Here is a 22,614-nt window from a genome sequence, read left to right as displayed (position 1 = left end):
GTCAAGCCACTTTTTGACCCTTTCTTTGCTTTTGTTGTCTAACAGTTATGATTATTTGTGTACCCACTTCACTCTCCTACAAAATTTTCATTTCTTTAAGGGTTCAATATATTTTTCCTCACATTTTATATACCTACAACTTAGCATAATATTATATATAATACATACATATTATGTATACATATAAATAATTGTCTCAATACATCAAGAATCTTTAATGTTATTGATATGGGAACTCCCACTAGGAACGAAACCTTTAGTATCTATCAAGACAAGTTTTTGAGGATTGCTTGAGATTTAAGAAGTTAAATAGGCCATATGTCTACAGTAACACAGTCAAGAAAGAATGAAATTTAACCTCATACTTAAAAATAAGATTTAAACCTGCCTTTCTGACTCAAAGTCCAATACTTTATAGATTCTTCTATAGAGCATACAATAATAGCATATGAAAAAACACAAAGTTGTTTCTGTTGTATCTGACAGGCATTTAGTAGTACAGACTTAATGATATAATTAACTGAGTTTGTACTTTCCTATGAACAACTTCACTTCATCCTACCCCTAGACTAAAGGTATTTTAAAGGTCTATCTCAGCTCCCTAAAACAAGAGCTTACGCTTTGGGGATTTTTTAAAATATTTTTACCACAAATATAGTAATGTTTTTTACTTCCTATGTGAATCTAAAACACTGACCCTAAAACTGGACTTATTTTTCTGTGAATGTTGATATATTCTCACAATCTCTCATTTATTGTCCAAAGATGGCTAGCTAGGGCTAGAGGTGTAAAACATTGAGCTAAAATAGGTGGTTCAAATGCATACTCATTTACTTGAGAGAGAAGATAATTGATCTACACTTGATTAAATATCTGATCCTGAATTTCATTACTTATAGTCTAATCAACTGAGCTAAACAGCTTGGTAAACAATCAAACATGATAATTCATGTGAAAGCATTTTATTACTTTTATTTATAGTACAATTCCATGATAATAATGGTAGTGTTAGCTTGGGATGAGCCAATAAGTATGGCATATATACTATATAGAGGTGTTATATCTTATGAAAGGCATTATAAAAAAGAACATTCACATTTTGGAAACTTTTTTTAAAAACCTGATTCAGTATGTGCTTATTTTTGTAAGCTTTCCAAAAATACATTCAACCAAAATCAATTCTCTATTATTTATTCCTTCAACACACCAGATTTCTATATTATATCATTTTGCATTTAGATTCAACAAACATTTGTTAAGCAACTATTATGAGCAGGGGGTGCTTATATTCTTCTGGAGGGAGGATTTTTTTTTTATCGTGTATATCGTAAGCCTATTACAAAGAAATTTGAGGAGGGGATGAGCACAAAATATATAAGAATTTAGAACTTTCCTTATTTTAGACCCCTATTATGTTCAAGGATGGTATTATGCAGAACTATGGAAGATGGCATTTAATCAGGGATAAGTGGAGTTTTTCCTGTGACATGATAAGTTTCTCAAGGTCACAGATTCATAAATTATAGATTTAAGAGTTCCATGGGGCATTAAAAGTTATCTGGTCCAATACTATCTTTTTAGTGAAGAATCTAAGGCCCATAGGGGATAAGTGATTTGCCTAAGGTCAAATGGACTATAAGCATCAGAGAAGACTAAAGTACTACCTACCCTAATCTGTGGTTACAAAATACCTTTCCATACTAAGAACGGTATCTTACAATAGAAAGGGAACTGGATTTGGAATCTGGAGATCTTAATTGAAACCCTAACCTTGCTATTTACTATTGTCAGCATGGAATCTAGGAAGGGTCCCCCAATCAGTCTGAAACTGCTAGTCTGGGATTCTCTTCAGGGTAGATTTCCATGGGAACAGGCAACTTTGGGATCTCCAACCTACAAGCTAGTCCTGAAACTTGGGGTTCATCAGATACCACTAGGCCACAAGTTTGGGATTCCTAGATTCCATGTTGACACTACCTATGAGACTTTGGGTAGGAATTTAATCCCTCTGGTCTTATTTCTGCAATATGAAAACAATGGAATTGGACTAGATGATCTCTAGGATATTGCATATATCCATTATCATAACTGGCATCTCTAACTGGCATAGAAAATACTGGCAATGAAGTAAAAAAGACCTGAGTTTAAATCCTGCCTCAGACACTTACTAGCTGTGTGATCCTGGACAAATTACCTAATGGTTCTCTCAGCCTCAGTTGCCTCATCTGTAAAATTGGGATACTAGTACCTTCCTCAGGGATTTTGCTAGGATTTAAGGGTGCTTATGAGGGAGATCAAAATTGAAAGTTGCCCTGAGATATTCAGCCAGGAAAAATGCCAAGGCCCCACAGACAGATAAGCTCTGGGATTGTGCTGGGGCCTGTCCAAGGTCCCTGATAAGCTTCAGCACCGAGACCCCAGGTGCAAAAAGCAACTTTCTAACAGGGGCTTGTGCTGGGGCCTGTCCAAGGTCCCTGATAAACTCCAGCACTGAGACCCCAGGTGCAAAAAGCAACTTTCCAACAAAGGTTATTCATGAAAAAGTATTTAAACCCCAGCCTGTCAGAAGCAACTTGGAACTCTGATGGTAGAGGTTCCCCCTGATGCGCGTATCAGTTTTCCCAATAAAGGCTTTCTCCTTGCTTGATTACATTGTCGGGATTTCCTTGGTGGTGAGTGAAAACCCGGACCTTAACACTTACATTTATAAAAGGAGCTTTTCAAATCTTAAAGCATATAGAGACATTAGAAATTACTATCATATATATCTATCATACATGTTTAGCGCTTTCCCTATAGTTCCTAATATCTTTTAGCTTGACCTGCTGTGCATCCAAAATGTCTTAAAGGGTTTGTATTTTTTTAAATTGTTTTCTCAGACACAGTAGCCATCAGGGAAAAGGCAGGCTGTGGGGACACCCCTCCCCCAGAACCTGTTTCTTCTTGTCCCACAATAAGAGAGTAGTTCCTGGGAAGTAAGAGTTCTTGGATTTCAAGACTCCAATTCCTTCCCCACCTCTCTCTCCCCTACTCCCCCCCCCCCGCCCCCCCCACACACACCGCAACCTCCTAGGCTCAAAAGAAAAAAGGCTGGCTACAGGGACCTTAACCTCCCAGGTGGAGCTGGAAGGATCAGAATATCTTTGTGGTTTAGAGGTGGATGGGACCTAGGGGCCATCTAGCCCCACCCACCTCTTATTGCAGATGAATCACTGAGGCTCAATGAGGTTAAGAGAGCTGTCCCAGGTCCCATAAGCAGTGACAGAGGTAGTATTTGAACCTAGGTCCTCTCCTTCTTTAGGAGAGGAACACTTTAAGGGAACAAATCAGAAGATTCCTATTTCAGAAAGAAAGAGACGAGAGAGAAAAGTCCCACTAACTGAAATTACATCCCACCACTCTAGCGAAAAACTACGACTGCCCCGCCCCCTTTTCTAGTCTAGTCTCTTCCGTCTTCCCAGCGTCTTCCTTCCCAGATTCTCGCGAGATCTCAGTTCCTCGGTTCCGCTTCCCATCCCCAGCCGCGGAGGCGTCTTAATCTCTGGGGGCAACGAGATGGCTGCTGTGACCGTATCCGATTCTGAGAGGCTCTTCTCCCTGGAACTGCTGGTGGACTGGGTACACCTGGAGGCGCGGCTCCTCCCGCCTGAGGACCAAGAGGAGGCCGAGCCGCTCCCGTCCAGTTTTCTCCGTCTGGCTGTGGCCTTCCGTCTTCTGGACTTCCCCACATTGCTGGTGTACCCTCCAGGAGGCCCTGTCGCTCTTTCCCGTGGTTCCAGACCTGGCTCGTTCCCTTTCGGCCGCGGCAAGTCCTGCCTTTTCCGCTTGGGTGCGGCCACCCTGCAGCGTCTGTTGGGCTTCTCACCTCTCTATGCGCTGCTCCTGACAGTGCCCCCCGGGAACCCAACCCCGGCTCCAAAGCTGTTGGGCAGCTGCAGCATCTCACTGGCCCCCGCAGCCCGAGGGCTCATTGGAGGAGAGGCGAATGGGCTCTCTACAACGGGAGCTTCCCAGGGCCACCGAGGTCTTTATATCCTGAGAGACCTAATGGGGGAGCAAATTGGGCAAATTTACCTGGGCTATCGCTTGACTGATTTGGGGAGTACTTTGCTGGGCCACATTCCCCCAAAGACACCTGTGACCTTACAGAGGGAGGGGGAGAGCAATGCTGCTGGAGCTCTGGTCAGTAGGGTGGAGGAAATGAGGACAAATGAGAGTGTATCTCCAGCCCCACAGGAGAAACAGCCATCTCCTCCACCATTCATAAGCTTTGCTCAAGTGGAGCCAGAGGATTTAGAAGATTTGGAAGAACCCAAGCCGCAGGATGATGTAATTGAGATAGTTACCTGTGACAAAACTAAACCAAAGCAGCAGGAATATGTGATTAAGATAGTTAAAACTCCCAGTAAATGCAAGAGAAGTGATAAAGATTTAGAGTTGACAGATTCTTCCCAGTCAGAGATTATGGGATTAAATGAAGTTAGAGAAAACATTAATGCAACAAATCAGGAAGTCACAGAATTAGAACTTGAAACTAACATAATTTGCCCACCACCTCTGTATTATTCTCATCTGGAGCCAAAAAAGGTCCCTCCAGCTAAGGGCAGATTCATAACTGTACCTCAAATCAGTGTACCTAAAGAATCAGATGATGTGGTTCAGGAAGAAATAGCCCCATGCCCCATGGTAAGGAACCATGAGGTACCATCAGATCAGAATCAAACTTCAATGGCCCAATCTCATCCTGACCGAGGTGAATTTTTTGATCAAGATAAACTTGACACAATAAGGCAGCTGCCTCTATTAAATGCTTTGTTGGTTGAGTTATCTTTATTATATAACCAGCCCCTTGCAACTGCTACTGGTATACACCCTCACTTAGCCTGGTTATACAGGCCTGAGGATGGGAAGGCTCCAGAACCTTCCAAAAATGCTACTGGTAAAACTGAAGAAGTTGGAGACAAGTTTTTACCCAGGGAAAAAGAAAAGGACTTAAATCCTCAATTAACAAGCAACCAGGTTGAACACAGTCTCAAAAAAGAAGTGTGTTTTGAAAAAAAACATAGCATCCCCAAAAAGGTAGTTCAAAAAAGAAAGCTGTTTTATGGCCTTACAAATACACTCAAACTCCGTTTAAAGCGTACAAACCCAGCCATGTTAATACTACATGAAAAAAGAGAACAGTATAGAAAAATGCAAACAGAAATGCCAGAAACAGAAAAGCTTAGGCTCCCATCATCTAAAGAAAAAAGTTATACAGAGGAGCATGGGGAGCCAAACACACTTCCCAGCAATCTGTGTTCTACTTCAGATGTTCTTGCTGAAAACATTAAAAGTTTAAAGCAAAATGAGGTAGAATCTGAAGGCCAAAGCTTTACAAAAGAAACGGATGTTTCAGAAACTGGAACTGAAAAGGAGATAAATATTGAAGTCAAAATAAATAAGGAACCAGCTATAGAAAAAGACAATGTGATAAGCCCCATTTTAACGAAGAAGGTCACTCCTACAAGTGTTTCAGAACTATTTGAGAAAGAAGTAAAAGTCTGTCATCTAGATATTGGCTCAGAGCATAGTAGAAAAGACAATATTGTAGATTACAGTAATGGAGCAAGTGACAGACAGGTTGAAACTGTGGGTTCCGACTTTCATTCTCTTGATTCAGATGATAATAAATCAAGTAAAAATAGCTATTCTGAAAGTGTACTAGAAGTAAAGTATTCTGAAGACTTTACTAGCCCTTGCTATTCTGAAGATTTCTCCAGTGTTGATGATACTATTGGAAGTTCTAGAATTCATGATAGCATGCCTGAACTGGAAGCAAATAACCTCAGTTATTCTTATTTAGATACTGATGGTAAGTCTAGTGAATCTAGAACATCTAGAAAAAGTCATAAAAGTGAAATTAATTCTATTCTTACCCCACCTTTTTCAGCTGGCTTGCCAGTGCATTCATATAAAAAATCTCATCTTTCAAAGTCTCAGGGCAAAAGTCTAGTAGATGCAAGTAATATCTCTAGCAGTGACATCTCTTCACATTGGAGTGAAAGGAAGAAAAAACAAAATGATCAAAATAGCATTCATAATTCTGAAATGAGTAGTCAAGGGATTGTTGATAAATCTAATCCAAGAACTGGTCAAAAATCTTTAGAAAAAAGCCAGTCCCTGAGAACCTCCCAAGTGAGTTCTTATTTGCCATCTAATGTGTCTGAACTAGAACTTAGTGCTCTGGATAGCTTTACTTCAGATCAGTTTGAAGAAAATGATGAACTTGGCTCACTAAATATTTGCAATCAGTACAAAGACATTTGTGAGTTAGTAATAAATAAGCTTCCTGGGTATACAGTGTAAGATTGGAATTTTTTCATATTTAACGTTTTAAAGATGTAGTATATACTGAATTTTTATAGCATTTATATTGCTTATTTTTATATACAAATTATGTGAATACATTCATTATGGAAATGCAAAATAAAATTTTGCTTATATACCATGCTGTTACTGTTCAAAATCAGTGTTCCTCGAGAAGTAATTTGGAGTAGGTCATGAAACCATTATAAGCCTTATAAGGTTTTGTGTTTAGAGGTATATATGAAAAGGTACAAAGGATTTAGAAATTGTTCAATGAACTATCTAAAGCGTCCAAAGAAGTTGGGAATAAAAAGCAATGCTTATGCTAGGGGGAAGAAAAGAGAGGGTCCTATGAAGACAATTTTAAATGGTTAGAGGAGTTGTTTTTCATTTTGGGGCATCTCCTTTGTATTCAGGTTGCTGTTCTAACCATTATGAGTGATATAAAGACATAAAATGTAATCCCTAAATACAATGTTATTGTATCCTAGTGGGTGTAATTACAATTTATATAGAAAACAGGCCTGAGGAAAGGGAGTAGGCATAAAATATTCCTCCAAAGGAAAGATAAAGCCACTGAAAAAATTATTATTGATAAGGAACAAATATTTGGACTACTAATATAAAAATGTACAAATTGTTTTATTTTTTCATTTTTGCTTTGTTGGTGGAGAGCAAAAAAGCAAGGAACAACAGAGTGAGGTTTGAAGACAGGTCATAGCTATGAAGGAAGCTTTAGGAATAGGGACTTCAACTTTAAATGACAATCCATATATATGAAAGAGAATGTGGACCTGAATCAGAAATAAAGCAAAAGTTAAGAATTTCTTAAGGGAACTGTGAAGGGAAAGGATTAATGATAAAATCTTAAAGACTAATAAAATAAGTATTGTATTGAATTGTAATATTATATCTTAAATTTTGTGCCATACCTGTATCATCTTAGCGATAGGAATGAGCATTTCGTGCTTTTGATGGAAAATTCTATTATTTATACTATATGTTTGGATTCAAAGGCTTCAGATTCAAGCCTTAGATCTGGTACTTATTACCCACGTAATTGTGGGTAAGTCATAGAATCATAGATTTATTAGTCCAATCCCATCATTTTATACATGAAGAAGTAGATGTCCTGAGAGTTTTAAGTGACTTGGTTGATGATGATGTATTTAGTGACAAAGATGAGGTTTGAACACAGATATCTGACTTCAAATATATCGGAGGCACCATCCAGCTGTAAATCCTAAAGGATAGTTATTATAAAAGAGTGCTATGAGGCCCAGTTTTCTGTGTGTAATGGGGGAGGCTTGTCTATAGATACTGTCAATTACTGAAGTATGGACTGGTAGCAGTTTGCCCCAATTACTTATAAAGTACAACTAAACAATCGCATTGGTGCTATCAAAATCTTAAGTGACAAAAATAGTGTTATATGTGCTTATCCCTATGTAGATCTGGGTTGGAGGCAAGGATTTAGGATTTAGGCTTAAATCTACCTTCTTCCAAATAGGAACAGGAAGTGTTCAGCTCTCCCAACTCGCAACCCTCCCCCAACAAATTTACCTTTTGTTATCTTAATATTGTTTATGATAAAAATGACTTTGGAGTTGGAGAACTTGTGTTTGAATCATTGTTCTACTATGACCCTGGATAAGTCACTTAACCTCTATGGATCATAGTATCCTTCTCTGAAAAAATGAAGCAATTGTACTAGATTACTTCTGAGGTTCTAGAAATAGTTTCTAGAACAATTTGCTCATTTCAAATGGAAGGTAACCATTAAGGACCACTGTCTACAAATAAGTAGGTTGAGAAGATATAGGGAGGAGGTGGAATGGGAGCTTTGCCTAAAAAACAAAACAAACAAAAAAAAACAACTGAGTAAATACCACTACTAGGTCTGTATCCCAAAGAGATAAAAAAGAATGGGAAAAGAGGTATTTGTACAAAAATATTAATAGCTCATCTTTTTGTAGTGGAAAGAATTAGAAACTAAAGAGCTGTCCCTCAGTTGGGGAATAGCTGAAAAAACTGGTATGTGATGGTGATAGAATACTTTTATGCGACAAGTAATGATGAACAGAATGATTTCAGAAAAAGCTGGAAAGACCTACATGAACTGATGCAGAGTAAAATAAACAGAATCAGGAGAACATTATACACAGTAACTACAATGTTGTGGAATGATGAAATGTGATAGACTTTGCTACTATAACAACAATACAACTTTCTAGGACAATACTGACAAAGTTATGAAAAAGAATGCTATCCACCTCCAGAGAAAGAACTGTTGGAGTAGGAATGTGGATAAAAACATGATTTATTACTTTTTTATTTGGGTATGTATTTTGGGGTTTTGGTTTTATAAGATTATTCACTTATAAAATGAATAATATAGAAATGTGTTTTTAGTGATAATATATGCATAACCCAGATTGAATTGCTTGTCAGCTCTGGGAGAGGGGAGGGAAGAAGGGAAGGAAATAATATGGATCGTATAACTTTGGAAAACTTATCTGGAAATTTGTTATTAAAAATTTTTTTAAGGGAGTAGAAATTGGATTGTTTGTAGAGGGGAGGAAGAAAAAAATTTTAGAGGAGAGGAGGAAATTTTAGAACAGAGGAGAAAGAAATCAATTGTAACAAAGGCACAGAAGTATGACTGATCCAAGTATATTGATGGGATAGAGAGTAGAGTAGTTTGAGTGGAATGTAAGTTCCCTGTTGGAAAATACTGAGAAGTAAATTGAACAGATAAGATACATCAGCACAAACTAAAGATGCTTGTCTTCAGTGTGGGAAAATAGACTTGAAAAACAGACCATTTGAGTGAATGAAGCATCTCCCCACTGGTTGCACAACTCTGCACAGAATCCCTTTGGGACTCCCCCCCCCAAAAAAAAAAAAAAAACTATTTTCCATGCTTCTTGAACTCACAATTAGTAAATCGGTTGGTACTTCTGGTTTTACCTTAATGGCACCTGACACCATGTCCCTCCCTCTCTGCCCCACCCCCTGCTATGTTACATGGACAGATTTCTGGATAAACCACAGCTTATACTTGTCTCACATCCTGCTTTGCCCTGTACTTTGTCCTCCATGCTTCCAAGTTCTGTCACTTTACCAATTACAAGCACAAGCTTTTGAAGTCAAAAGTCAAACTTAGACTTTGTGAAATGGAATTATTTTAGGTTGTTGACCAGAGGAAGCATAGCTAAAAGTGATATTGAAGAATAATTTGACCAAGATAAAGTATTTTATTTAAAAGTGGGTTAGAGAGACAAATTTTAGTAGTAAAAAATGATTATGAAATACTTTCATTTTTGTTGTCTTCATATTCTTTCCTTTAAAAAGTGTATCATTCTCATAAAATAAGAATAAATGTCAAATAACAGTTATGTAAATATACAAATATAATTCAATTCAACAAACTTACTAAGTATTTACTATGTGTAACAAATTACATTGCAATTAGTGGTTATGTGACCTTGCTAATATTTTCTCTTTTTTAAAAAATCCATTATTCTGAGTATGTCCATATACAAAGAATAGTAGATAATAAAAATTACAAATAAAACCTTTAAACCTCTGCTTTAGGGGCAGCTAGGTGGCTCAGTGGATTGAGAGCCAGGCCTAGAGATGGGAGGTCCTGGGTTCAAATCTTGCTTAGACACTACATAACGCTGGGCAAGTCACTTAACTCCCATTGCCTAGCCCTTACCGCTCTTCTGCCTTGTAACAAATACACAGTATTGATTCTAAGATGGAAGATAGGGGCTTAAAAAAATCTCTGCTTTATTCAAAAATATGTTTGTATAATAAATTCAATGTTAATATCAAAGCTAACTGGTCTGAATTTCTCTTTTTCATTTTAGCAAGTCTTCATTCTGTGTTTTCTTTTTTTACAAGGGTGGAGATGGGGTAGAATAATACTCTTATTAGTACCTCTCCCTCCCAACTCCCCATACAAAATTGGAAGGGGAAAAAACCTTCCTGAGCATATGCAAGCAAAAGAAATACCAAATATCGATAATTTCCAAAAATTTATATCTCATTCTACTCCTTAAAATCATAACTTCTAAGAAGTAAGGAAGCATGATTAATCATTAGTCCTCCAGAAATTGGTCATTTTATTGATCAGAATGTTTAAGTGTTTCAGAGATGATGTCATATAATTTTCTAGGTTTTACTTCATTATATATCAATTCAAGTATTAACACTGATGCCTGCAGGTATTGTAGGTACAGATAATCAATGATCTTTCTCTCTGTCTTCTTCTCCCTTAATGGCCTTTATCTCTGTAAATGTAAGCAGCCAGACCATATTCCAATAAGGAGTTAATTTTAAGATGGGAGGGGCTAGAGGAGGTTTGGGGAGTAATAACACTTCAAGTCTCCTTCATTCCCTGTAGGAACTGAAAAGTTAGGCATATAATTACAATTACAATTGCTCAGAACCCTCAATTAGGCAAATGTCCAATGTTTAGACAAAGGTTTTTGTTTGCTTTTTGCCTAACCCCTGGTATCTTTGTAAGCATGGCAAAATTATTAATTTAGAAATGTGCATAATGTTACAGTGACTATTAATAGGCATGGAGAGGGGAAAAACAGACCTTTTCTTGGAACTTCTTGCAGTTTTTGAGAAGGTAGGTACAACTGGTGACATTAGACTGAGTCTTTGCACAGATGTGCCTGTAAGGGCCAGTGACCCTCCTTGAACTCTCTGCTCTTTGCCACAGATTTGTCCCTTCTTGTTTCCTCTTTGGTGCAGATTTTTTCTGCCTCAACATTTTAGGGTATCTACTCCTGCATAGAGCAATGGGCCTGGAATCCAAGAAAATGGTCTGTGTAGAATGGGTATGAGCAGAATACAAAGGGAAGCATAGGAGCATGAAAGAGGGAGGGAAGCACTTAACACATATAATGGCAAGCACTGTGCTAAGCACTTTTGCAAATATTTTCTCATTTGATCCTCACCACCTTGGGAGTAAGGTGCTATTATCCCCTTCTTAACAGCTAAAGATCTTATCAATTCACAAGTTCTGTGAGCTCAGACAAACCTCCTGTACTTGCAAAGATTCTTTTGGGGTCCTATATTGTTATGTTTAGCTCTCATAGCCCTCTCTGGCTGCCTGTAACAATTCTTGTAAGTTTAGTTGTTCTGCCTTTCATTACTTACCATAGTCCTCTACTGCTGATACAACATTATAGATTGTGAGTAAAGAAGAGAACCAAGCTTAAAAACCAGAGATTGAGCTGAAGCTGGTGTTTAATCTGGGGTAGATAACAGAGTTATGATAGCAGAGCTCTGTGATGAATTCAGAAGAAGTATGAGTGGAATCAAATAACCAAATGTACAATTGGCTCTTTCCAATTGGCCATTGGCTGATGACAGACTATAATAAGTTAATAATGAAGATAATGGGAAGAGCAACCAAAATCCAAAACAGGAAAGGATAAAGACAAAAGATTTCCTTAAGGAATGAATGATTTAATCTAAGGAGATAACAACCAGTTTTCAAATGGAAAATTGCAGACCATTAACACCTATTTAAAAGATTGCTCCAGGAGGCTGAGTCAAGATGGTGACTTAGAAGCAGCAAAAGTTCAGACCTCTGAAAACCCTTCCTTACCTATCACAAACTGAATGCTCCTAGGGGATTGAAATTCAAACTTAACAACAGGACAGAGGTGGGGAACCCTCTTTCTGGACTCAATTTAAAAGGTACACCCCCTCCAAATCCAGAATCCTAGAACACTTGGGTCTAAGGGGAAAGCAGAAGGAATGTCCCAAGCCCCCCCCCCCCACCCATAGCACTGAGCCCCCAGTGGCAGTGGGAACCTCTTGGTGGGCAAAGGTGTTGGTCTGGAGGGTGTACCTTGAGAGCAACCTGGGTCAGGCTCAGAGCATCCAACACAGGTGGCAGGTAAGCAGCCAGAGACAGACTGAAGAGCCTGTAGCCCCATGGCTGGGTCCTTCCATCTGGCTCCAGTCTCACCAGAGGTTTTTGCCTCGGGGCACATCCAGACCAACCCAGTTGAACCTAATCCAATCAAGAGTCTTCAGAGCTCAGGGAGGCCAGGACCCCTCCCCCAGTAGAGTGCAAGGCCTCCCGCAAGGACAGGAACCTCTGGGTGAGCAAAGGCACTGGTGTACCTTGAGGACAGTGCTGTGCCAGGCTCAGAGCATGGAATGCAGGCAATGGAAAAGCAGCTGGAGAATTGGAGAGAGCCTGGGCAACTGAGACGTTCCATTTGGCTCCAGCCTTCCAGGAGTTTTAGGCCTCAGAGCAAATACACTCCAAGCCAGTTGAACTTAATCCGATCAAAAGCCTCCAAAGGACAGGGAAGCCAACATTCCTCCCCCAGAGACTGTACCAAGAGATCTCCTGTTAAAGCTCCAAGAGGGGAAACTAACAGCCCCAAAACAACAACAACAAAAAAATGAGAGGAGCAAGAGCACAGACAAATACGGGAAGCAAAGAAGGGGTAAACCTGAGCAAACAACAGAAAAAGAAGAAAGAAATTACAATAGACAGCTTCAGTACAGGTAACAAGCAAAGAGCAAATGAAACAGAGGGAGAGGGATCAGCCAAGGAAAAATCAGAAATCCTAGTGAATTGGATATAGGCTTTGGAAGAACTCAAAATGCAATTCAAAACACAATTAAGAGAGGCTGAAGACAATTGGGAAAAGAACTTAAAAACTAAGATAAATAATCTGGAAACAGAAAATAGTGTCTTGAAAGCCAAAATCAACCAGCTGGAAATGAGGCAAAGGAGATGAAAGATGAGGTGAAGAAGATGAAAGATGAGAAAAAGGAAATGAAAGACAAGGTAAAGAGGATGAAAGTTCATTTGGAAGAACAAAAGATCAAGGATATCCAGGGAAATCATAAAAAAAAATGCAAAGGAAGATGGTCTTGCAGTCCTAGGTCTCAAACTATACTATAAAGCAGTGGTCATCAAAACAATTTGGTACTGGCTAAGAGACAGAAAGGAAGATCAGTGGAATAGACTTGGCGTAAATGATCTCAGCGAGACAGTTTATGACAAACCCAAAGACCTCAGCTTTTGGGACAAAAATCCATTATTTGATAAAAACTGCTGGGAAAATTGGAAGACAGTGTGGGAGAGATTAGGTTTGGATCAACACCTCACACCCTACACCAAGATAAATTCAGAATGGGTGAATGACTTGAACATAAAGAAGGAAACTATAAGTAAATTAGGGGAACACAGAATAGTATATATGTCAGACCTTTGGGAAGGGAAAGATTTTAAAACCAAGAAAGACTTAGAAAGAGTCTCAAAATGTAAAATAAATAATTTGGACTACATCAAATTAAAAAGTTTTTGTACAAACAAAGCCAATGTAACTAAAATCAGAAGGGAAACAACAAACAAACAATCTTATAAAAACCTCAGACAAAGGTTTAATTACTCAAATTTACAAAGAGCTAAATCAACTGTACAAAAAAATCAAGCCATTCTCCAATTGATAAATGGACAAGGAACATGAACAAGCAATTTTCAGTCAAAGAAATCAAAACTATTAATAAGCACATGAAGAAGTGTTCTAAATCTCTTATAATCAGAGAGATGCAAATCAAAACAACTCTGAGGTATCACCTCACACCTAGCAGATTGGCTAACAAGAGAGCAAAGGAAAGCAATGAATGCTGGAGGGGATGTGGCAAAGTGAGGACATTAATTCATTGCTGGTGGGGTTGTGAATTGATCCAACTATTCTGGAGGGCAATTTGGAACTATACCCAAAGGGCGATAAAAGACCATCTGCCCTTTGATCCATCCAAAGCACTGCTGTGTTTGTACCCCAAAGAGATAATAAGGAAAAATATATGTACAAGAATATTCATAGCTGCGCTCTTTGTGGTGGCCAAAAATTGGAAAATGAGGGGATGCCCTTCAATTGGGGAATGACTGAACAAATTGTGGTATTTGTTGGTATATATTGTGCTAAAAGGAATAATAAAGTGGAAGAATTCCATGGAGACTGGAACAACCTCTAGCAAGCGATGCAAAGTGAAAGGCGCAGAACCAGGAAAACATTGTCCACAGAGACTGATACACTCTGGTACAATCAAACATAATGGACTTCTCCATTAGTGTCCCTGAACAATTAGCAGGGATGTGAGATTTAAAATGGTTGAGGTCTTAAACTGTAGTGATTAAAATAGTGGAAGATATAAATTGTGATAAATATAAGAGAGGGTGAGTAAATTTGACTGTGGAAAATATGTTTCACTACAATGTCTTGGTTTTTAAATCAAATATAAGGTGGTCGCCAGGGAAATATTCCCAATTATTCAAATACCCAAGTTAACTGGGTTTTATAGAGATTTTTAATTAACAATACAATGAGTAATCAAAGAAAGAGAGGGAGAGTAGAAAGGAATAAGTATGAAGGGCCTCAAGCCAATATGGCCTAGACCTGAGTCTTAAGAGAGAAATCAGTCAGTTAGTCTTTTAACACTCACCACAAGGTATGCCTAAACAAGGATTCTAGTGACACCAGGCCAGCTCCATCTCAGCTGACTTCACCAGAGAGAGCTCCAGTGAGACCTCCTTAGGGATTGTCCTCCAAGAGCTTCCCTTCTCCAGAGCCTCTCTCAAGAGATTCTTCCCAAGCGATCCTCATCAGAGATCCTCCAAAAGGATATCTCTTCAAGAGATTCTGCTTTTTCTTATATAGGGGTTTTTCTCCCATGTCACCTCCCCTAAGTCCCTACATCTACCAATCACTGTAGACACTTTCCAAAGGACTGCCCATCTAAATTCCTGCTAAATCAACAAATCTCCTCAGTAAGTCTGAACCAGTGAAAACACAGCTGAGTCAACTAATCTCATTAAGACAAAACTTGCCCGACCCTTTTAGGTACCTAGCATCTCATTGTATCAATTCTAAAAACAGGCCTGGCTCAAAGAACTCCTTGTCCCACCCCACCATAAGCATGGATCCAAGTACTTTCTTTTGTTTAGCAAGGATTTGTCTCCCCTAAAGCAGTCTTAAGTACGGTTGGAGTAGAGGTCCTCCCATTTCTGATCCTGGCGAGTTCTCACATCAAAATGGGGAATGTTTCTCCATAGGGAATTTGTTCCAATTAAGAATTCCCCAATGGGGAAATTTTTAACATTCATAAGTCTGAGAGATTTCAAGATTTACAGGGATTTAGGAGAAAAAACACTATCCACAAGGAGAGGACAAACTGTGGGAGTAAAAACTTCTAGGAAAAGCAACTGCTTGACCACAGGGGTTGAGGGGATATGATTGAGGAGAGACTCTGAATGAACACTCTAATGCAAATACCAACAATATCGAAATGGGTTAGAATCAAGAACACATGTGATACCCAGTGGAATCGCACGTTGCCTATGGGAGGGAATTGGGGGGGGGGAGGAAAAGAAAATGATCTTTGTTTCCAATGAATAATGTTTGAAAATGACCAAATAAAATAATGTTTAAAGGGGGAAAAAAGAAAAAGAAAAAGAAAAGATTGCTCCAAATCAGTAGTAATAACAGAATAGAAAACTACAAAGGACTGCGAAGTTTCACCCCATGATTGGTAAAGATGACAAAGTAAAAAACCCAAACCCAAAATGCTCAATATTGGAATATGGTAGATAAATGCACTGTCACTAGAGTTGTGATTTTTCATAGCACTGTATTTGGCCATTCCCACTATGAAAATCTAACAGGAACTTGAAAACTATTGCTGATCTTGTTACCTGTTTTTGCAACCAGCCTTGCCGAGGACTCCACAAAAAATCTCAGGTTAGAGTAAATATTCTATCTTTTAGTTGAGTTTGAATGTTCTGAATATAAGTCTAAAAGTTTTACTAGGCACCAAATAGAAAATGCCATCAGTAACTTTGTGCCAGGCTAAGTACTTTATAAATATTCTCTCAATAAATCCTCACAAACAACCTTTGAGGTAGGTTTTAGACAAAGCATATTCCCCAATATGAATAACTGAGTTATGATGAATCCATGTTTTGATTTAATCTAGAGCTCCCTTTCTTGTACTAGCTTAGCTCACTTGCCCTTTTCAATCCCAAGGGACAGACACTGGGAAATGGTGTTACCTATCAAACCAGTCTTTCATTAATATTTAAAATGATTTTGAATAATTAAACTGTCTGTCTTGGAGATGATGGCCCCCCATCACCACTCTGACTCTTCCTAATGGCCTTGCGTAGTTCTGAGTAATTTAACAAGTTCCTCAAAGTTAAAAGTCTTTCCTTTTCTAGGCTCCTTTCTAAGAAAGCTCAACATCATTTCCCTTTTCTAGATTGGAAGCTCCTTAAGGCTAGGGGTTGCTTTCTTTGCTTTTGTATTTTCCCTAGCCCCCTCACTAGCTCTTTGGGTATAAAATAAGCAATAAATGGTTAATAAACTAAATGTGATTTTAAGCTTTTGGTACCTTTTATAAATAAGCTGTGTTGCCTGGACAAGCTTTGGTACATCTTTCATTGGTTTCAAAAAATGTTCTTAATTGATTTCAATGTCCTAATGTTGATGTTCAGCAAAAAAGAAATCTAACATAAAGCAGTATTTTCCCAGTTTTCAGAAACCCTTTGAATCTTTTTAGAGTCATAAAAGCCTGAATGCCAAGGATTCAGCTAGGATTCATGAAAATTTCTACTCAATTTTGTGGACCCACGGCTTCTTTGAGTCACTTTGGGTTGTTTTGAGAGCTATTTAAGTTATAATTTTCTTGTGACTACAGTGACGCACCAAGTGTTTTGTTGGGTATCTGCATTTAAAGGTAGTGTGCATGCTATTTTTTGCTATATAAAAATACTATAATTTTAGATAATGTCAGATTAAAAAGCTTATCGATAAGGGATCAAAATGTGTAATGTCTCTTTTCAAATAAGTGGAAACATAGATGATGTAATAAATTATTTTTAAAGTTACTTTTCCAATGGCATGTATAATTGTGAAGATTTAATCAATTATTCAGTCAACAAGCATTTATTCAGGCTCATGTGAGGCAGCTAGGTGGCACAGTGTATATTAGTCTGGACTGGGAGTTAGGAGGACAAATTCAAATCCAGACTTGCACTCTAGCTATGTGATCCCAAATAAGCCACTTAAATCCCATCAGCCTCAGTTTCTTCCAATAGTAAAATGAGGATAATAACAGTCGTTGTGAGGATCAAATGGAGTGATATTTGTAAAGTGCTTAGCATAGAGCCTGGCACATAGTAGGCACTTAAAAATGTCAGTTCCTTTTCCTTTCCTCTTCCCTTATGCTATATGCCTATCACTGAGCTAAATCTTAGAGATAGTTTTTAGAAAGGATCTGTCTTCTAGGAACTTGCATTCTATTTGAAGGATAAATGTTCCCAGGTAGTAAATGCAAGATATGTAAACCATAAAAAAAAATGGAGTGGAGGGTCAGTAACAACTGGAAGGATGAGGAAAGGGCCCCTGGAGGAGGCAGAATTTCACCAGGATATTAAAAGGAGCTAGTGATTTCAAGAGGTGGAGGTTGGGAAGGAGAACATTCCAAGCATAAGGATAATCTGTGAAAAGGGAGGGATGTAGTGCTGAGGGAAGAGCAGGTAGGCCAGTTTGACAGGAGCTTAGAATGCAGAAGGAAGAAAAATGTAAAATCAAGCAAATCCCTAAACCAGTGAAAAGATGAGTCTGGACCAGGGTCATACTGGGGCTAGCTCAAACTGGCAAGGAGAACTGGTGTGTAAATTCTCAATGTGTCACTTACAACTTGAAAATCAGCAATGCTACAAATCAAGGCTTGATTTATTGTTTAGTTTGTTTGCTATTTTGAAGAAGTGCTAGAGAGAGTATTAATAAAGCAGATTAATATTTAAAATGTTTTAGAAGTTCTTTTTTCTTCCATAAATCCAGTTGTGAAACATTTACCAGCACATGACTGATCTTGACCCATGCATAGATATATGTATAATCATCTTACTGGTCAATATGAGATATTCTTCTCAAGTTTAGAGAAACAACATGATGTAATGAAAAGAGGATCAGATGGGGACAATAAGCTGGATTTTATTTGTTTTTCTCATTTTTATTAACTTTGTATAATCATGAACAAAAGCTGAACTCTGGATCAATTTATTCATCTGCAAAATCAGAACACTTGATCTAAAACTTGTTACAAAGAAAATGCTTTATATGACTTACAGTGCTTAAATAGAATCTATTTTTCTTAATGAGGACCCACAAAAAAACCATTTAGTTCTAATGAAAAGAAATTTCTAGCAAGCAATGGAGAAAGATATAGCACTTAAGAATTACAATATAGAATATGAAGATGCATTCCATTAGGTATGCCCAGCAAAAGAAAAAAAAAGCAAACTGAAAACCCAATGGGATAGTAAATCAAATGTGAATCAAATAATTGCCTTTCTTGTAGTCACTGGAGTGTTATTTTTAAAACTTAGGTCTATGGATTAAAAAAAATCCCTTAGTAATTTGTATAAAAGCACAAAAATTCAAGATGGCCAGTCTTTTACAAGAAAGTTTTAAAATATTTTGAATCATTGATAAAAGTTCTTTTCCATAACTATCTAATCTGCAATGATCATCATCTCTTTTCCCTCATTCCTTTGGCAAGCCCTGATTGTCTCAACCCTTCCTTTGGCATTTATTACATACAGCATTGTGTTATCTTTTCTTTCTCTGTCTCTTTTATCTAACAGATTCAAATACTTTGAGGTCAGAGATGAATTTTATACTGTTTTTTCTTTCTAACTACCCCATAGTACCATCTGTAGGGCCTTCCAATAGGAAGTATTTTAAATTTCCTTTTTTAACAGTTTCCTCTTCAGTATCATACCCATAATACATACACACACACACACACACACACACACACACACACATGCACACACACACACACACACATATATATAGAATATAAATTGTCTTTTGTCAAATCAAGAAATTATTTATTGCCTATATATTATTGTTATTATTTGTCCTTCATTTTCTAAAGAGGACCAAGATAGTATCATAAAGTGATAGCTTACTCATGAGTTGAATTTAAGTGAGGCAGAGATGCCATTGAATGAAATTGTTCTCATCTGCCCATTTTGCCAGAGAAAGTCTACTTGGAGTAGACATCTTCCTAACTTACTCATGGGTTTGAGGCCCATCAGTAATCCTCAGCTTGGTTTAGCCCACCTGACAGTATGGTTTTACAAAGGTGAAATGATGAACTTTAAATACAAACACACACACACACACACACACACACACACACACACACACACATATATATATATATTATATATATATATACACACACACACATATATATTAAACTCCTAAAGTAAAGTGCATAATCAAGAGAGAAAAGTAGAAGCAGTTTCTCTCTCTCTTTAGAAGTTGAAGAAGAAATAGGCTTTCTCACAGTCTCCCTTAACTCCAATCCCAACTGTCAGAAAAAAGACCCAGCCACCTGCTCAAGAGAGGAAATCCAAGAGACAAGCTCAGAAATCTCCAACTGCCTCTCTTTTTATCCTAGGCCTCTTAAAGAACCCTCTGCAAGTTCTGTAGGTTCTCCCTTTTAAAGGGGACAGAGTAAAAGTGGGCAAACCCTTTCTCCGACCCAAAATCTGTTCGTAATGAAAGTTAAATAAATTTTAATTGCAACATTTCCCCCTGTGATTCATTGGGAGACCTGTCTTCCCAATGAATCAATTAACCTAACTAAACTTATTCTGAAATTAAAACAGGGAGAGTTAAAGGGAGGAAGAATGAAAGCAAAACATCTTGCAAAATGCATTTCATATATTATATATAGATATTACAGTTACAGACATTTCCAATTACAAAAATAAGACACTTAAAAGCTATACTATTACAAAAGAAAACCTAATGATAATAATGCAAATTCAACTTAGTTACTATTGTAAAAATAATAGGCAATGAATTGATTATTGATTATAAACTAATTAGATACTCTGCTTGCTGTGCTTACAAAGTATCTTCAGTTTATATCAGTGAAGTGAAGCTCATAAGTGAACTTCTCTTCAGGGCCAGGCACAAGGATCTAAGGAAACTATTGTTATATAAAAATAAACTATTTATTGAGAGTATAAGGATAAAAAAAGGATTTCTAACTCTAAGATTAATTCCACCCCCAAAAAAACTCCCTGGTTCTGCAAGGAACTGCTTCTCCTGTTTCCACAGGCTACACTAATTCTTCCTGATCTGACTAACCCAAATTTTTACTATTCTAAATAAACTGACACTATTATCCTTATAATTCTTAACTTCTCCAAGTTATAAAAATAACAAAGACTAGCTGTCTGAGCCTCAGCAAGAACCAAGTTAGTATTCTGAGCCTTAGCAGATTAGAGTCCAAACCAAAGACCAGGTCTTTCTTGGATCTTCTCAAAGTTAAACAATCTATAAAAACAGCAATGGATAGTCACTAGTGTTTCCCAAGTGGAAAACACTTAGCTCCTTCAAGTTTTTCCCTCCTTTCCTTCTACCTCAGACAGTAAGAAAAGAGAAAAGATGTTACCTCCTCCAAACCCTCAGAGAGGGAGTCCAACTCCACCAAGTGTCAGAGACTAACCATTAAAACTTCCCCCATACACTGTCAACATTTGAAATTGACACTGTTTCAGCTCTGCTTCAAACTCCAATTATTTCTCAAGTTAGTTTCTCTACTTGTTATCGCTAAACTAATATAAGATCAATTTCTAATATCAAACATCCTTATAATTTATAAAAAAAAAACTTTGCAATACATTATTACATTGATTACATACAATAACATTCCCCCCCGAGTTGGGTATGTGCTATAGCTTTTTGGAGCCACAGTTGAGAGATGGGAAAAAGGTAAACAGTAAAGGTGGATGAGCAGTCCTGAAAAGGTGTTAATCCTCCCTCAACACCCAACTAGATGGCCCAGTGGAGAGAGTGCTGAGCCAAGAGTCATAATGACCCTAGTTAAAATCCAGCCTTAAACACTTAACTAGCTTTATGACCATGGGCATCTCATTAACCTCAGTTTCCTTATATATAAAATGAGTTGGAGAAGGAAATGGCAAATCACTCTAGTATCTTTAGCAAAAAACCTCAAATGGGGTCACAAAGAATCAGAAACCGAATGAGGACAAAGTTAATAAATGCTTTCTGGTTTCCTTCCCTCCTATGAAGCTCTTGAAAGGGCACTTAGAGTTTGGCACTCAATAGGTTTGAGGGAAATGTCTTTAACTACTCTTTACACTATTGCACTACAATAATGCTATGATTATTTCCTCCCGTCTTTCTTTCCAAAATATAAAAAAAAACTTTTGTACTTAAAATTATATTCTATATTCCTCATAACATTTTATCTGAATTCAGAAAAAAAATTGCCCTATTGATTATTTTATTAAATAAGTAAATGCTTTCTTACATTATATAACCAGTATAAAATAGAAATATCTCAGAAACTATGCTATAGTGACGTGTGTATTTGATTTGATCCAACTACTATCCTGGAAATGGGGCAAGGCAATTTAATTTTCATTTTGTATGTTATCACTTAGAAGCTCAGCACAAGGCAAGACTTTCTTAAAGCAATACATCATAAATAGAACAAATCACATCTCTTTCTCTGTAGCCAACAAATTTACTTTTGACAAAATGTTCGTGAAATCTTCCGTATAAAGTGATGTCCTTCATGATAAATTCATTTGGCCTGCCAGTGGCTTGGGATCACAAAAGTATCAAGTAAACTCTATCCTCCATATCCTATTTCTATCCCTTTGGTTTTAATTTCAAGTTCATCAGAGTGCTGATTTTCTAACTCAGGTTTTGCTTAGATTTACTAAAACCAATCTGATACCTTTGGCTTTCTCTCTGTACACTCTTTAAAAGCTAGAATTACTTAAGGCTAGCATTTCCCTTTGGGTCCACCTCATTCCTCTTTCTGAGGTCTTGACCATGCTATTTTGTCTAGAGAATCAAATCAAATATATTGCCATGCTTAGTCTCACACATTCCTTTATATATAGGGTCTATAATAACAATAACTCTCCATTGTGATGGAGGAATGATCCAGAGATCAAATATCATAGTAAGAGAGAAGACTTGAAACCAGGTCTTCTGGACCGTGATCTTTCCATCCTTTATTCCATACTGACTCTCATCCAAATAAAGCCTAGATAGATCTATGAGGACATACAACAACAAGGGCAACAAAGCTCATCACATGCTCACATACATACATGGGAACATGCATGCACATAGATTGGTGAAAACA

General features: G+C 37.6%; 1 protein-coding gene across 1 annotated transcript; it reads left to right on the top strand.

The window, feature by feature from the left end:
• The first annotated feature begins 3,381 nt into the window (after positions 1-3,381).
• Positions 3,382-10,189, top strand: MAP10 (microtubule associated protein 10). Its single transcript, XM_001378878.5, has one exon. It carries the CDS (start codon positions 3,556-3,558, stop codon positions 6,346-6,348), a length of 2,793 nt encoding a protein of 930 aa, XP_001378915.1. The 5' UTR covers positions 3,382-3,555; the 3' UTR covers positions 6,349-10,189.
• The last annotated feature ends 12,425 nt before the right edge of the window (positions 10,190-22,614 follow it).

The sequence above is a fragment of the Monodelphis domestica genome, chromosome 2, assembly GCF_027887165.1.
Source record: "Monodelphis domestica isolate mMonDom1 chromosome 2, mMonDom1.pri, whole genome shotgun sequence".
NCBI classification, from domain to species: domain Eukaryota; kingdom Metazoa; phylum Chordata; class Mammalia; order Didelphimorphia; family Didelphidae; genus Monodelphis; species Monodelphis domestica.
Note: the sequence above shows the minus strand (reverse complement) of the source record. Positions and strands in the feature narration are given on the sequence as shown.

Bases quoted from the DNA above. Each gene is read 5' to 3' on its own strand.
- MAP10 (XM_001378878.5), top strand. From the start codon at position 3,556: ATGGCTGCTGTGACCGTATCCGATTCTGAGAGGCTCTTCTCCCTGGAA.